This window comes from Neolamprologus multifasciatus, chromosome 13 (genome assembly GCF_963576455.1).
Source record: "Neolamprologus multifasciatus chromosome 13, fNeoMul1.2, whole genome shotgun sequence".
NCBI classification, from domain to species: Eukaryota; Metazoa; Chordata; class Actinopteri; order Cichliformes; family Cichlidae; genus Neolamprologus; species Neolamprologus multifasciatus.
In genome coordinates this window covers 28623442-28636923 of record NC_140451.1, presented here as the reverse complement: position 1 = coordinate 28636923, position 13482 = coordinate 28623442, and the positions used below count along the sequence as shown (strand labels likewise).

Here is a 13482-nt window from a genome sequence, read left to right as displayed (position 1 = left end):
GAAAAAATCAACTGTGGGAGCAATCATCAGAAAATGGAAGACATACAAGACCACTGATAATCTCCCTCGATCTGGGGCTCCACGCAAGATCTCATCCCGTGGGGTCAAAATGATCATGAGAACGGTGAGCAAAGATCCCAGAACCACACGGGGGGACCTGGTGAATGACCTGCAGAGAGCTGGGACCAAAGTAACAAAGGTCACCATCAGTAACACACTACAACGGCAGGGAATCAAATCCCGCAGTGCCAGATGTGTTCCGCTGCTGAAGCCAGTGCATGTCCAGGCCCGTCTGAAGTTTGCCAGAGAGCACATGGATGATACAGCAGAGGATTGGGAGAATGTCATGTGGTCAGATGAAACCAAAGTAGAACTTTTTGGTATAAACTCAACTCGTCGTGTTTGGAGGAAGAAGAATACTGAGTAGCATCCCAAGAACACCATACCTACTGTGAAGCATGGGGGTGGAAACATCATGCTATGGGGCTGTTTTTCTGCCAAGGGGACAGGACGACTGATCCGTGTTAAGGACAGAATGAATGGGGCCAAGTATCGTGAGATTTTGAGCCAAAACCTCCTTCCATCAGTGAGAACTTTGAAGATGAAACGAGGCTGGGTCTTCCAACATGACAATGATCCAAAACACACCGCCCGGGCAACAAAGGAGTGGCTCCGTAAGAAGCATTTGAAAGTCCTGGAGTGGCCTAGCCAGTCTCCAGACCTCAACCCCATAGAAAATCTGTGGTGGGAGTTGAAAGTCCGTGTTGCTCGGCGACAGCCCCAAAACATCACTGCTCTTGAGAAAATCTGCATGGAGGAATGGGCCAAAATACCAGCTACTGTGTGTGCAAACCTGGTAAAGACCTATAGTAAACGTTTGACCTCTGTTATTGCCAACAAAGGTTATGTTACAAAGTATTGAGTTGTATTTTTGTTATTGACCAAATACTTATTTTCCACCCTGATTTACGAATAAATTCTTTACAAATCCTACCATGTGAATTCATGGATTTTTTTTTCACATTCTGTCTCTCACAGTTGAAGTGTACCTCTGGTGCAAATTACTGACCTCTGTCATCATTTTAAGTGGGGGAACTTGCACAATCGGTGGCTGACTAAATACTTTTTTGCCCCACTGTATATGGAGCAGAATAGTGATGATTTTGCACTGCACTGTGTGTACTATACATGCAGGGGGCCATCACCAAGACACCAAAGTGCGGGTTAACATCAAAGTGAAAGATGTTAACGACAACCCTCCAGAGTTCGCGACCAACAATGAGGTCCTCATGTGTGAAACTGTCGCACCGGGAAAGGTGAGGCTTTCTGTGTGAGATGATAAATTCTTTTAAAAATGCACGTGTTTGGTGGGATGATGGTGAAGCTAAATGTATCCAGAAACAGTATTTACATTCATTTGTTTCCTTCCAATTGCGTTTTAATTTGTTTGTATTAGGTTATCGAAACATTGAGCGCAGTGGACAAGGATGAGATGGCTTACAGACAACACTTCACATTCAACCTTGCTCCAGAAGTTGCTCATAACCATAACTTTTCCCTCAAAGACAACAGAGGTAGATGACCTTTAAAATATTATCTCCATCCCTTCCAAATCTTCGCTTTTTTCCCTCTGCTTTTTGATTGTTTCCCCCTTTCTCTTCCCATGCTTTTCTTTAGCCAGTCTTACCGTTTCTTCATCTGCTGTCTCCTTCTCTCTCTCTCTCCCCCTTTCACTCAGATTAGATCAAAGCATAACCAGATGGAGGCTTACAGTACCTTGTAGAAATCAGCAGGTGCTCTGAATTTCACACGCACATGAATGCACACATGTCCTGCGGGCTGTATTAATTGCGGTGGGGTCTCTGTCCGTCTGTACATACATCTTCGGGGGCCAGCTGATTGAATTAAGTTTTGTTAGTTCTGGGAGCAAGATGAAAAAAAAAGGAAAAGAGAATGAGGTAATCCGGAGAACACTACTATAGATTTAAGCCGCATGATACTGAAAAAAAGGTTGTTTCAATACACTGTAATATGGAAAATACAGGTATTTTAAGTGGGTGAGTAAAATTACATTTTAAGAATAAATCACTCCAAAATAATTGGAGAGACTATAGTATGTATGTAAAGACCTTTATTTAATCCCATATCAACCTTTATTACATTAAACACTGGAGAAGTTTCAGTGTTTCTTCAGTTCAATTCAATTCAATTCAATTCATAAAGCACCAAATCACAACAGCAGCCTCTGGAGGTGCTTTATAGAGTAAGGTAGGAGACCCTAGAATAATACAGAAAACTCCAACCATCACATGGCCCCCTGTGAGCAAGCACTTGACGACAGTGGGAAGGAAAAACTCCTTTTTAACAGGAAGAACAACATGCAAAACCAGGCTCAGAGAGGAGCAGCCATCTGCTGCGACATGTTGAGGGTCATGGAAGGAAGACAGGTCAAAAAGAAAAACACGCTGTGAAAGAGACTGATAATAACTAGTAATTTAATGCAGAGTGGTGTATAAACATATAATTAGTGAAAAGGGTGAGTGGAGAAGAAACAGTGCAACTAAGAGAGAATTCAGGGTCACCTGATCCAACTATATACTTTATCAAAAAGAAAAGTTTTAACACTAATCTTGAAAGTAGAGTCTCCCAAATCCAGACTGCGAGCTGATTCCACAGAAGCGGAACCTGAAAGATGAAGGCTCTGCCTCCCATTCTACTTTGGAATATCTCAGGAACCACAAGTAAACCAGAAGTTTATTTTTCATCTGAGGTATCCATCTCATTTCCTCAGGAAAGGGGTTGTTTCTTCCATCAGCACTGCTCTATGTAGTAGTATATAGAATTCCACTGTAAGGTGGAGGCTCACCGCAGACCTGTAATGTGTAGCCTTTAATCAGCCTCCTCACTGAATAGAGTAGGGGTGGGATGCACAAACGGACCCAATCTGAATGCCTGTGGGAAAGCAGAAAGAGCGGAGAAGAGAGAAGACAGGCGAAATGCACCCCGTGCATTTCTTGCGTTCTCAAACTAACCGAGCCCGAGTCCAATCTAAACTCACCTCACAGACCCATACATTTCTTTTCAACTAAATGTTCCTTTTCTGTGATTTTCTCCTGTTCTTCACTCATTTCGCCAGCTGCACAGAGAAATCAAAAGTTGTAGCATGTGTTTTAGTTTCCCTTCCTTTTCACTGCTGAAATTACATATTGACAAGCCCTATTATTTATAGAAGAAGCTGTGAAATACTGAAGTACAAAGCAATAACAAATGGAAATGTGATATGTGTTGAACAAAGATTTATATTATCAGAAGTCTAGGTGTGTTCTTAAAATGACCAGCTTGAAATGTGTGTGATTCCTATCATTGAAGAACACTGCAAAAGGGTGACCTTTTCAGTAGGTAACAGAGGTAACAGACACGCAGACAGACAGGAAAGAGTCCAGAGCCTCTCAGAGGACTGAGAAGCACGCACCTGCACACTGCATCACACATACAACTTTCAGACAGTAGCTGTGTTGGCAGGAGGCAACAAATGACAGTAGCATCAGTAACAGAAAGATGTTTCTATCGGGGAGTTTGGAGTAACTTTCATAGCTTTTGGCTAGAAGTTATGAACCCTTCAGAGTTTTTAATCTTCCTTTTCTTTTCCCTGTAATGTACTGGAAGTGACATGTAACATATTTTTTTGCATGACTATTGTAAATCTACAGTAAAGGTTCCAGTGAGTTACCATTTGACTTCTCTGTAAACTCTCTGGAAATGTTAAGAGATTTCACGGAGGTATAATTGTTAGATAGTCGTTACACCTGATCACACGTAAAGAACAACTGGGAAACATGAAAAGAGAAAAAAAAAGAATGATGAATTCAGGAACAATCAGCATAACCTGTAGGGTTTTAGGAAACACAAAGCAAGATGGAAAAATAAAGGTGGATTATTAAAAATGACATGCAGTGATTACAAAAAAAAGAACAGAGCTTAAAAAAATTGCTGTATGTCCTAAAATTTGTAGGTTTTAGGGTTAAATTCATACTAAATTTAACCTCCAAGAGGAGATCTGTCTGCATTTATACCTTATTATTATTATACAGTTATGAACCCTTCTGAGTTTTTTTTAATCTTCAGTTTCTTTTTCCTGTAATGTACTGGAAGTTACATGTAACATTTTTTTGCATGACTCAAAGATTTTATATTGTAAATATATAAATTTAAAGGTGGATTATTAAAAATGACATGCAGTGATAAAAAAGAAAAGTAGAACAGAGCTTGAAAAAATTTGTATGTTTTAGGGTTAAATTCATACTAAATTTAGCCTCCAAGAGGAGATCTGTCTGCATTTATACCTTATTATTATTATACAACAGTAGTTTGTACATGCTTAACCTGTATGGCTTTGTTATCTATTTTTAATGTATAAGTTAGACAGTGTTTTTCCTGCGATATAGCCTCTGAAATGCCTCATATAGTGTAATCCTCTGTTGGTAATAAAATATACATGCGAAAGAATGGCATGGGAGGGATGGAAAAAAGGCAGACAAAAAGAGGGTAGTACAAAGGCAGAGCCAGCAAGTTGGTGTCGTAACAGCAATAACTGGTCTTTGATTACTTTTGAACTGATGAATGGACCCACTATTAAATATAAATCTAATGTCAAAGTCACACCTCATTGGCTGCTGTGTTCAGGCAGCAATGGTTGTGTGTGTGGACAATGCTAAAGAAGAAAAATGTGTGCAAAGGTGGATTATGTGAGTTTTTGCACATAAAAGCCAAAACATTCAGCAGCATGTGTTTTTTATAGTCCTTTGGAAGTTGAACAACCTTCCATCATTTCATCACATTGACCACCTTATTTCTCTCTCCATCTGCAGACAGCACAGCCAGTATTTATGTGCTCCGTAAGGGATTCAGTCGTCTCACCCAGGATGTTTACTACCTTCCCATCGAGATAAACGACAACGGTATTCCCGCTATGAGCAGCACCAACACCCTGACCATCAGAGTCTGCTCCTGTGACAGCAAAGACACAATTCTGTCTTGTAATGTGGAGCCCTACGTCCTTCCTGCTGGCCTTAGCACTGGAGCCCTGATAGCTATACTGGCTTGTATTGTCATTCTGCTTGGTAAGGAACAAAATTCTTAATTGTTAGTTTGAGGGGGGGGGGGGGGGGGGGGGGAATTACTAAAATATATGACATTTATTCATTCCTTGATCAAATTTTAGGGAGGCCACTCTAAAATTGCATAGGGTGTGTTTATAGACTGAGCCATTTAACTGCAAACCTTTCTAGTAATACCAAACAGGTTGACATTTACTTTACACTGAGGTGAAACATCAGCAATTGACTCAGGCCGCCTCCTATTTTTGACTCCTCATTCAAACTGTGCTGCATCGTTTGATCCTCTTAAGAGTAGAGGTCAAGGAATCACTTATGTATAAGCACTTACAGAATCACTCTCATACCCCATCCATGCATAATCACTTGTACTTGTACTTGGAAATGTTGCAATAGCAGGGCTTGACATTTACTTTCATGTCCAAGGACCACAGGTGCCTCACACTGAAAAATTTGGGAGTACATGAAGAACTTTAGTGGTAAAGTAAAAAATAAAAATGTATCCATTAAAGTAAGATCAATTATTCACAGCCAAATTATTAAATTAATTTGAACTATTTTTAATATGTAACTATTTATATAAAAAGAAACCGTACAAAAAATATTAACATTTGACTTTTAATGTTTTTTAGCCTTTTCCAGAGGTTTCTGGAGAATTTAAGAGGCAAAGCCACAGAGATGCGTTTGTAGGTTTTTTCATAGTCAGGGTGTACCTATTAGGTGGATGGAAGACCTTGAAAGTACCACTTTTGTCAGTGTTTAAGCCTGCTGAAAAGGTAGTTTGGTAAAGGCTTTTTTAGCCGCTAAGGTTTTGATTGTGCTTACAAGTAACAAGCGCAGCTGTCAACTAAAATAAGAAAGAAAAAATAGTATCTTTCACTTCAATTGGTCTCCATTGCCGCCTCTTTGCTGCCTACTGTGTGTGTCACACGGAAAAGCTGCAGCTCAATCATAAGAGAGCAGTGATAGTCGCTGTTGTATTGTTATCCTTTATGCGCAGGAAATATATATATATAACATACACACACTGTCTGCTTGGGTTGAAATTTTTTTTATTACAACACACATGCACACAAGACAGTTCTTTAGAGTACACAGACACAGAAACACATCTATTTTTAGCCTTATATCTCATCATAAATATGCTTTCAAAACAGAAAATCTTTCACAAGCCATTAGCTGATTCTTCAACCTTAATTTACACTGCATTTTACACAGAGTACAACACATTTGAAAACCTTTGGCGAGTTTGACATGTTGATGACAATTTAGAATTAAAATGGCATACGTGTATAACATAATACAAAAATGATATGAATTAAAATGTCCAAGGTGCAACCTCCCACAGTGCACACTAATTATCCACGATTAACTTGTCTACTACCTGTAATCATGAAGGTTTTTGTAAAATGTTTATTAAATGGAAATGTAAACCCTTGCATTTTTGTTTTCTATTTGGCAGCAATAGTAGTGTTGTTTGTTGCACTGAGGCGTCAGAAGAAAGAGCCGCTGATAGTTTTCGAGGAGGAAGACATCCGGGAGAATATTATCACTTATGACGACGAGGGAGGCGGTGAGGAGGACACAGAGGCTTTCGACATTGCCACACTGCAGGTAAGGGTGAGAGGACGAGTGGCAATAACCATCTTGGTATTAAAGATAAAAGTCTATGGGGAAAAGAGGAAATTGAGGGTCTGCTGCTTCAGCCTCAGGCAGGTCAAAAGCAATCTGTGACTGTCAGTTTCTGCTTATGCATCTAAACATTACACTAAAAACCTACAAGTACTTAAATCTGGTTAATATTCCACCTTATCTGCCAGCAGATAAATACAATTCTTAAGTTTGTTCATTCTCTGCAATATACATCTGTGTCCTTTCTCTCTTTCTCCGACTTTTCAGAATCCAGATGGTGCCAACGGTTTCCTGCCAAGAAAGGATATCAAACCAGAACTTCAGTATCCCATCAGGCCCGGCATTGGCCGTCCTGCAGCCAACAGCGTTGATGTGGATGACTTCATCAAGACTCGAATTGCAGAAGCCGACAGTGACCCGACTGCACCTCCTTACGACTCCATTCAGATCTACGGCTATGAAGGCAGAGGATCATTGGCCGGGTCATTGAGTTCCCTCGAGTCTGTCACAACAGAGTCCGACTTGGATTATGACTATCTGCAGAGTTGGGGGCCGAGGTTTAAGAAGCTGGCAGATTTGTACGGGACCAAAGACTGCTCCATTAATGATGCTGATGATGGTGAAGACTCTTAACAGTGGTCTCACTGAGTGGACGCCTCCCCGATTTCTGATTTCTTGATTCCACGAGGATTTGTTAACTGAGGGTTAACACTCCCCAGTTCCCAACTGTTACCAACTACCAACTGATCAGTTCATGCCAATTAGTCAACAAACGTTAACAGCTCCCCCTTCCATGGCAACGCTCCAGTCCTCCAAGATGATTTGTCAATGGACACATTGTGAACATCTGGACATGAAACACTCCCGGTTTTCCCAAATCTCCCTTGTCCTTTCTGTGTCTCTTTCCCACCTTCTATTTCTACAGACTTGAACATTGCAGGGCTGGGAGATTTGCTATGTCAGCAATTTGTCTGTTTGGGAGTAATTTGATGGAAAAAACGTTGCTGTATGGTCAAAATGACTTGCTTTTAGCAAAATGTTTAGTTTATTAGAGGTTCTATATACTTTTGTGGACTGGATTCACATTCTTCTTTTATGGTTATTGAGGGAAATTTTATTCCCTTGAAAGGTTTCGGCGTGGAGAAAATCCCCTTTGTTGATCTCTCAAAGACAAAGAGGAAGGGAGAGAAATAAATTAATTAAAGGAAGAGCTTGTGTGGATTCCAGCAACTGCCTGATGTTATTAAATAGAAATAAAATGTACAGATGTGTTAGTAGGGTCAAAAATCAAATGGAATGATTTTGCCGACGTGTCGTGTGTGTGCCGAATTCAGCAGGTACTGTCGTTTTGATGGCATGACCGACTCTGGGTTGTTGATACTGTGAAGATGCTCACAGCATCTTCACAGTATGGTGGCCTTATAATAAATAAACAACAACTCCAGGGGTAAAAACACAACAAGAGTAAGGAGTAAGAGAATGCTATCTTCAGTAGCTACACAAAGACAAAGGAACACACAAGGACTGAAAATACTACACAGATACAATTTTTCTACTCTCAAAAAGAGACAGACTCAACAAGGATTCAATTTTCAAACTGTGGATGATTCTTTGTTTTCATTCTTCACTGCAGAGAAGACCTGAAAAGAAAAAAGCTGCCCTTCTCCATGCCCTCACCCTGTGTCCCCATTCCTCACAACAACAATCACTCCCCATACCGAGTCTACCAACGAATGATCACTTCCTCATTTGGAGTCCACTGATGATGATCAGTCACAATGAGTACAAACCTGTGAGCTCTAAAAATCGCCTTAAACTTAATAGACACTCTTGCAACGCAGTGCATTCTCTTTTTTTTTTCTCCTTTTGTTTCTTTTTGTAACTTGAGACGTATATTCAGAAAGCAAACTATTCTCCATGTTAGGTGTGTACAGAGCAACGTGCTGACGTGATATATCACTTTGAGGATCCAACCTGTGCCCCGCACAGTCTTTAGATGGGATGTACTGAGTCTGCCAGCACAGTAAATGTAGATTGGTAAAATGTGCCTTGTGTCTTTTTCCAGTACCGTGCACGGCATGTTGGCGGCAACATCTGTTGTATCAACATGTGTTGCTATTTAGAGATAATAACACTGGAAAATAACATAAGTATGTTTTCAGAACCACATTTGCTGAGGCTGAAACCAAAACATCCTTTTTAAATGTGTAGGTTCTTGGTCAATCTCTTTTTTTTAATGTTATTATATTATTATGATTATTATTGTTGTTTTCTATTATTATTGTTATCATTATTATAACTGTTCTTTTACTGGCTGCAGCTACATGGGAAGAAATTTTGGTTTAACTCTTTGCAGCTCAGATTTAATATCTGTACCGTTGCCTAAACGTGGAGAGACTACACGGTATTCTAGTCTCATTTTTAGGCTGCCGTAAGAAATTTACTGCTTAAAGTTAAACAGACTTGGTTTATGCCTGTGTCAATACAACCTTTCATTTCTTTCATTTTTGTTTCTCTTTTCATTGTTTGGCATTTCTTTGTTCTTTCTCCCTGTTCAAGAGGAAAACTAGCAATTTGTGTTTGTTGCAGTGAGAGAACGCCTCGTTTTTATTCTCTGTCAAGTTTTATGGTACCAATTTGTACAATTTTAAAAGTTCTTATTTTAGTATACATGCAGAATATTCCAGTATTACAACAAAAACGTGTTAAGAAGATAAAGATTAAAAAAAAATGTTACAGCATCACACTTATATTTTCTGAACATTGTACTGTTGCTTTACTATGTGCTTCAATCTCCGAAGCGAAAAAAAAGAAAAAAAACAACTTTGAAATAAAAGCTCTTTTTATAAAATGATACTGGACTGTGTTTGGGAGTCAACTTTGTGTTCACTTTGGAAACTGCAGTCCTTTCTTTTTTTTTTTAAACATTAGGAACATGTAGTCTTCTAAATATGTATATATAAAAACAAAATCACATTTCATGTGTGGACCCACTCAGTTTGAGTCAAATGCACAAAACTCATTATTTCTATGCTTAAAAGAAAATAAATGAAGTCATAATTGTAAGCTACTCATCATCATTAAAAACACATCTTCAGACCAACTTCAGTTCTTTTTCAGTAAAATCCTAATAAAGACATACCTAAAGCTGGCTCAACTTTTGCTACTGACCTACAAACAGATGTAGTTGATACTAAACCCCTGATCTGAAAAACACACTGCCACAAACATAAGTTCTTCTCTTATTTTAACTTAAAAAAAGAGTAATAACATGGTAACAACTCTCTAACAATGCACTTAAGCCCAACGGTGCTTGGAGCCCAACACTTGGACCTCATTCATTATTATCAGGAATTGATTAGTATCACCCATTGGTTACTGAACCCCATCCTAAATCCTAAAGCAGTGCATTCTAGCCTTTGCAAGATTAAGGTCAGATTGACTAAACAAAGCAAATTAGCATGAAGTCCCAAACACACTAATGGGAATGTAAAGTCCTGTCATGGGACGTACTAACAATGCACTAATTTATAAACACAGACATGACAGCCGAGAGAACCCCTGATTAGCGGGTCAAAAATGACCTGACCAAGGAACGAGCAATCTGCTTATCAAAACAACACAGTACAAGTATAGATTTTGCATGCATGGCAATACAGATCAATGTGACACCACTGAAGGGAACTGATAAAAGCCAAAGTCTTCAATTGGACAATGAGGGATACTGTCTGTGGCCTTGGATCATGGGGTGCTACTCTCTGTGTAACTGACAGCTCCATATTTTTCCAAAGAAAGGTAAACATTTAAGGTCTTATCATGACCAGTGTTCAATGTAATGAAGTTACTGCTATCATCCTACATGCACACTGTGCACATTGTTCTTCTTTTTTATTTTTGTTTTTCTCCTACAGCAGTTTACGCGCACAGATACTCATTTAAGTCAACGAGAAGAATTTGACTCGCAGCCATTTTAATAGGGAACTATTCTCCCTCACCCAGCAACACTCCACATAAACATTTGTTCTTTTATGACACTGAGGAGTAGAAATATGCAAGGCACATCTCTAATCATTTAGGCTTAGGACTCTGTAAAGAACTACAGGACAAGACAAAGTTATGGCACCACACTAAGAGCTCTGAGCCATCCACCCACTGCAATTATGTGCTCATTCTGATAACGTCTTGCTCCAGGAATTATCACAGCTACAGCAGGCACAAAATAACATACTTTAGCATACACTGTGTAATAAAGTGTTACCAAAAAACAAAAACAAAAAAAATCATCCATCCATCCATCCATCCATTCGCTTCCGCTTCTCCTTTTCAGGGTCGCGGGGGGCGCTGGAGCCTATCCCAGCTGTCATAGAGCGAGAGGCGGGGTACACCCTGGACAGGTCGCCAGTCTGTCGCAGGGCCAACACACAGGGACAGACAACCATTCGCGCTCACATTCACTCGCACATTCACACCTAGTGGCAATTTGGATTTTCCCAAAAAAATCAGTTTCATTTAAAAACTCACCTTCATAACAAACACATGTGCATTCTTCTCAGCAAAGATGACTGTGACCAAACCTTTCAGTTCAAGTTTAGTGTGCACACAGACAGCAAATCTGGCCCTTGGTCTTTTAAAACAAACTGCATGTGATATGTGCAGGACAGATCGGAGCATGGAACAGATTTCATACAATAGTGAATAGTCGCTTGCCCTTAGAGATGCTTGCCCTCACATATGAACTTGTTTTATCTACCTTTTTTACTCTAATAGGAAACATAAATTACAAGATGAACTTTATTTTAAATCAAACACAACCTTTGGAAAGACAGTACTGTATTTATTCTCAATCAAAAACAAATGGCAAGCACACATGCAAACGCATACACTCAAAATATACAGACAAACATAGAGAGAATTCATTCACCAGCTCCAAAGGGAGCACCACTGGGAAAGGTCAGGCAGCACTTTGGATGAGCAACAATAGAGAGGGCATACTGTGAAAACAGAGAGAGGCACAAGGATGACACAAAGGAAGATGAGAATTAAAAGCAAGGAAATAGATCAGGGAATGACAAGGGTGGAACGGAAAGGTCTGGTGCAGAAATGTTATACCTTAGTTGTTGCAGATGCAGTTTTGTTATCAATAGCTGTTTAGACTAGACGAAGAGAAAGCATTTACATTTAGAAAAACAATAAGAGATGTTTTCATATTTTGCAGAAAAATACTAAAAATATTGATTTGTTATAACTGATGGATACTGAGCTGAGGGCACATAGGGAGCTCCATGTATGAAGGCAACTGCTTCAAAGTTTTTTCCAGAAAAGAGACAAAGAACAGCAAACGAGCTAAATGTGTCCTTTGTCAAGCATGTAATCAGATATGTTAGAAGTTTAAACAACCATAAGAAGAACAGCATATCATTGCCCTATGTAGCTTCATACACAAATACATTTAGTAGTATGTGTGCAGTATGATGATGATTAAGAGTACTGACCTTGACTTTGAGGTTACTAAGATTCAAACTCCTTTTTTTTTTGGTACCCTACCTGCTGTATTTATCTTTTTGTTGTTGTTGTTGTTCTGTTTTGTTGTTACCCCTACCCCCCTGTATAGTCTTTAAAGAAAAATAATAAAAAGAAAGTAAAAAAAAAAAAGAAAAGAAAAAGATTCAAACTCAGAGATTTTTAGTGGATGCACAAATAATAATATGAAATTGTATGAATTTCAAATGCCTGCATCGCCTGATTCTTGAGCTATTGCTTTCACACACCTGGATGTACAGCAGTAATTTGCCTTTATCTGTGAAGTCCTATACTGTGAAAACTAAATATGCTGACATTAGTCGGTACCCCTTGTTTCCACCATGCTGATGTACTAAGGAATGGTCAATGGACATTGAAGCTCTGCTAGCAGAATTGCAGAGCCACACACTTTGGGCAAAAGACAGAAGCAGCAGTCAAAGCAGAGTGATTGATTGCAGTTAAATAATGATATCCTCCTAGGCTGTGCCCTGCGTTTTTGTAGACTGTCCAGCCACCTGTGTACATTGAATATGAGTCTCTTCCTGTAAAAATGTTGGCCAATCTCACTTCTATATACATATATATACACATATACATATATATATAAAAATATATATATAAATTCTGCTTAGTCTCTATTGTTGTTCTGCTTTGGTCTCAGTTTCGCTGTGTTTGTGTGCATGTTCCACTGCTCTGCTCAGTGTGCACATAGAGTGGAGCAGTGGGAAGCAGAGCAGAGATCTGAATCCAAGATAGTGTTGCACAAGCTGACAAAATGTTGCATCCATTTAACGCATTTTATAACCCTAGAATTAGCTCATTTCTTCCTTTTTTCTGCCTTTTAAATATTTATTTATTTATTTAATGGCAATTATCTATGCAAACTGGTTAAGTTGTAAATGGAACATGAAAGACAGGAAAGGAGAAGGTGTGGCAAATTCTGAAATGCTGGTACTTCAGTACTATTTCATGGTTTTAAATCACCACGCTTTGTTACTCCAAATTCTTTACATGTACAGGACTAAATGTGATATGTATCAGACTTGTACATTATGTTACTTCTCACAAAAAAATGCATGCTAAAGATGTCATAATATCTATAAAATAGGCAAATTCATTAAACTCCAAATACATATGGATAAAATGCAAAGTGGTGCTGTAGACAAAAACAAAACTGAACGTAATTGGTTTTGTAAATCATCTGACTCACAATCTA

General features: G+C 39.0%; 1 protein-coding gene across 2 annotated transcripts in view; it reads left to right on the top strand.

Moving 5' to 3' along the window:
* cdh11 (cadherin 11, type 2, OB-cadherin (osteoblast)) overlaps window positions 1–9690 on the top strand; it is a 91394-nt gene extending 81704 nt beyond the window's left edge. For both annotated transcript variants that reach the window (XM_085182053.1, XM_085182052.1), the window contains 5 exons: window positions 1195–1316; window positions 1457–1574; window positions 4869–5120; window positions 6577–6728; window positions 7014–9690. In XM_085182053.1, coding sequence (XP_085038179.1) covers window positions 1195–1316; window positions 1457–1574; window positions 4869–5120; window positions 6577–6728; window positions 7014–7379 — 1010 coding nt within the window. In that variant the 3' untranslated portion in view covers window positions 7380–9690. The remainder of the gene's footprint in view (window positions 1–1194; window positions 1317–1456; window positions 1575–4868; window positions 5121–6576; window positions 6729–7013) is intronic.
* The last annotated feature ends 3792 nt before the right edge of the window (window positions 9691–13482 follow it).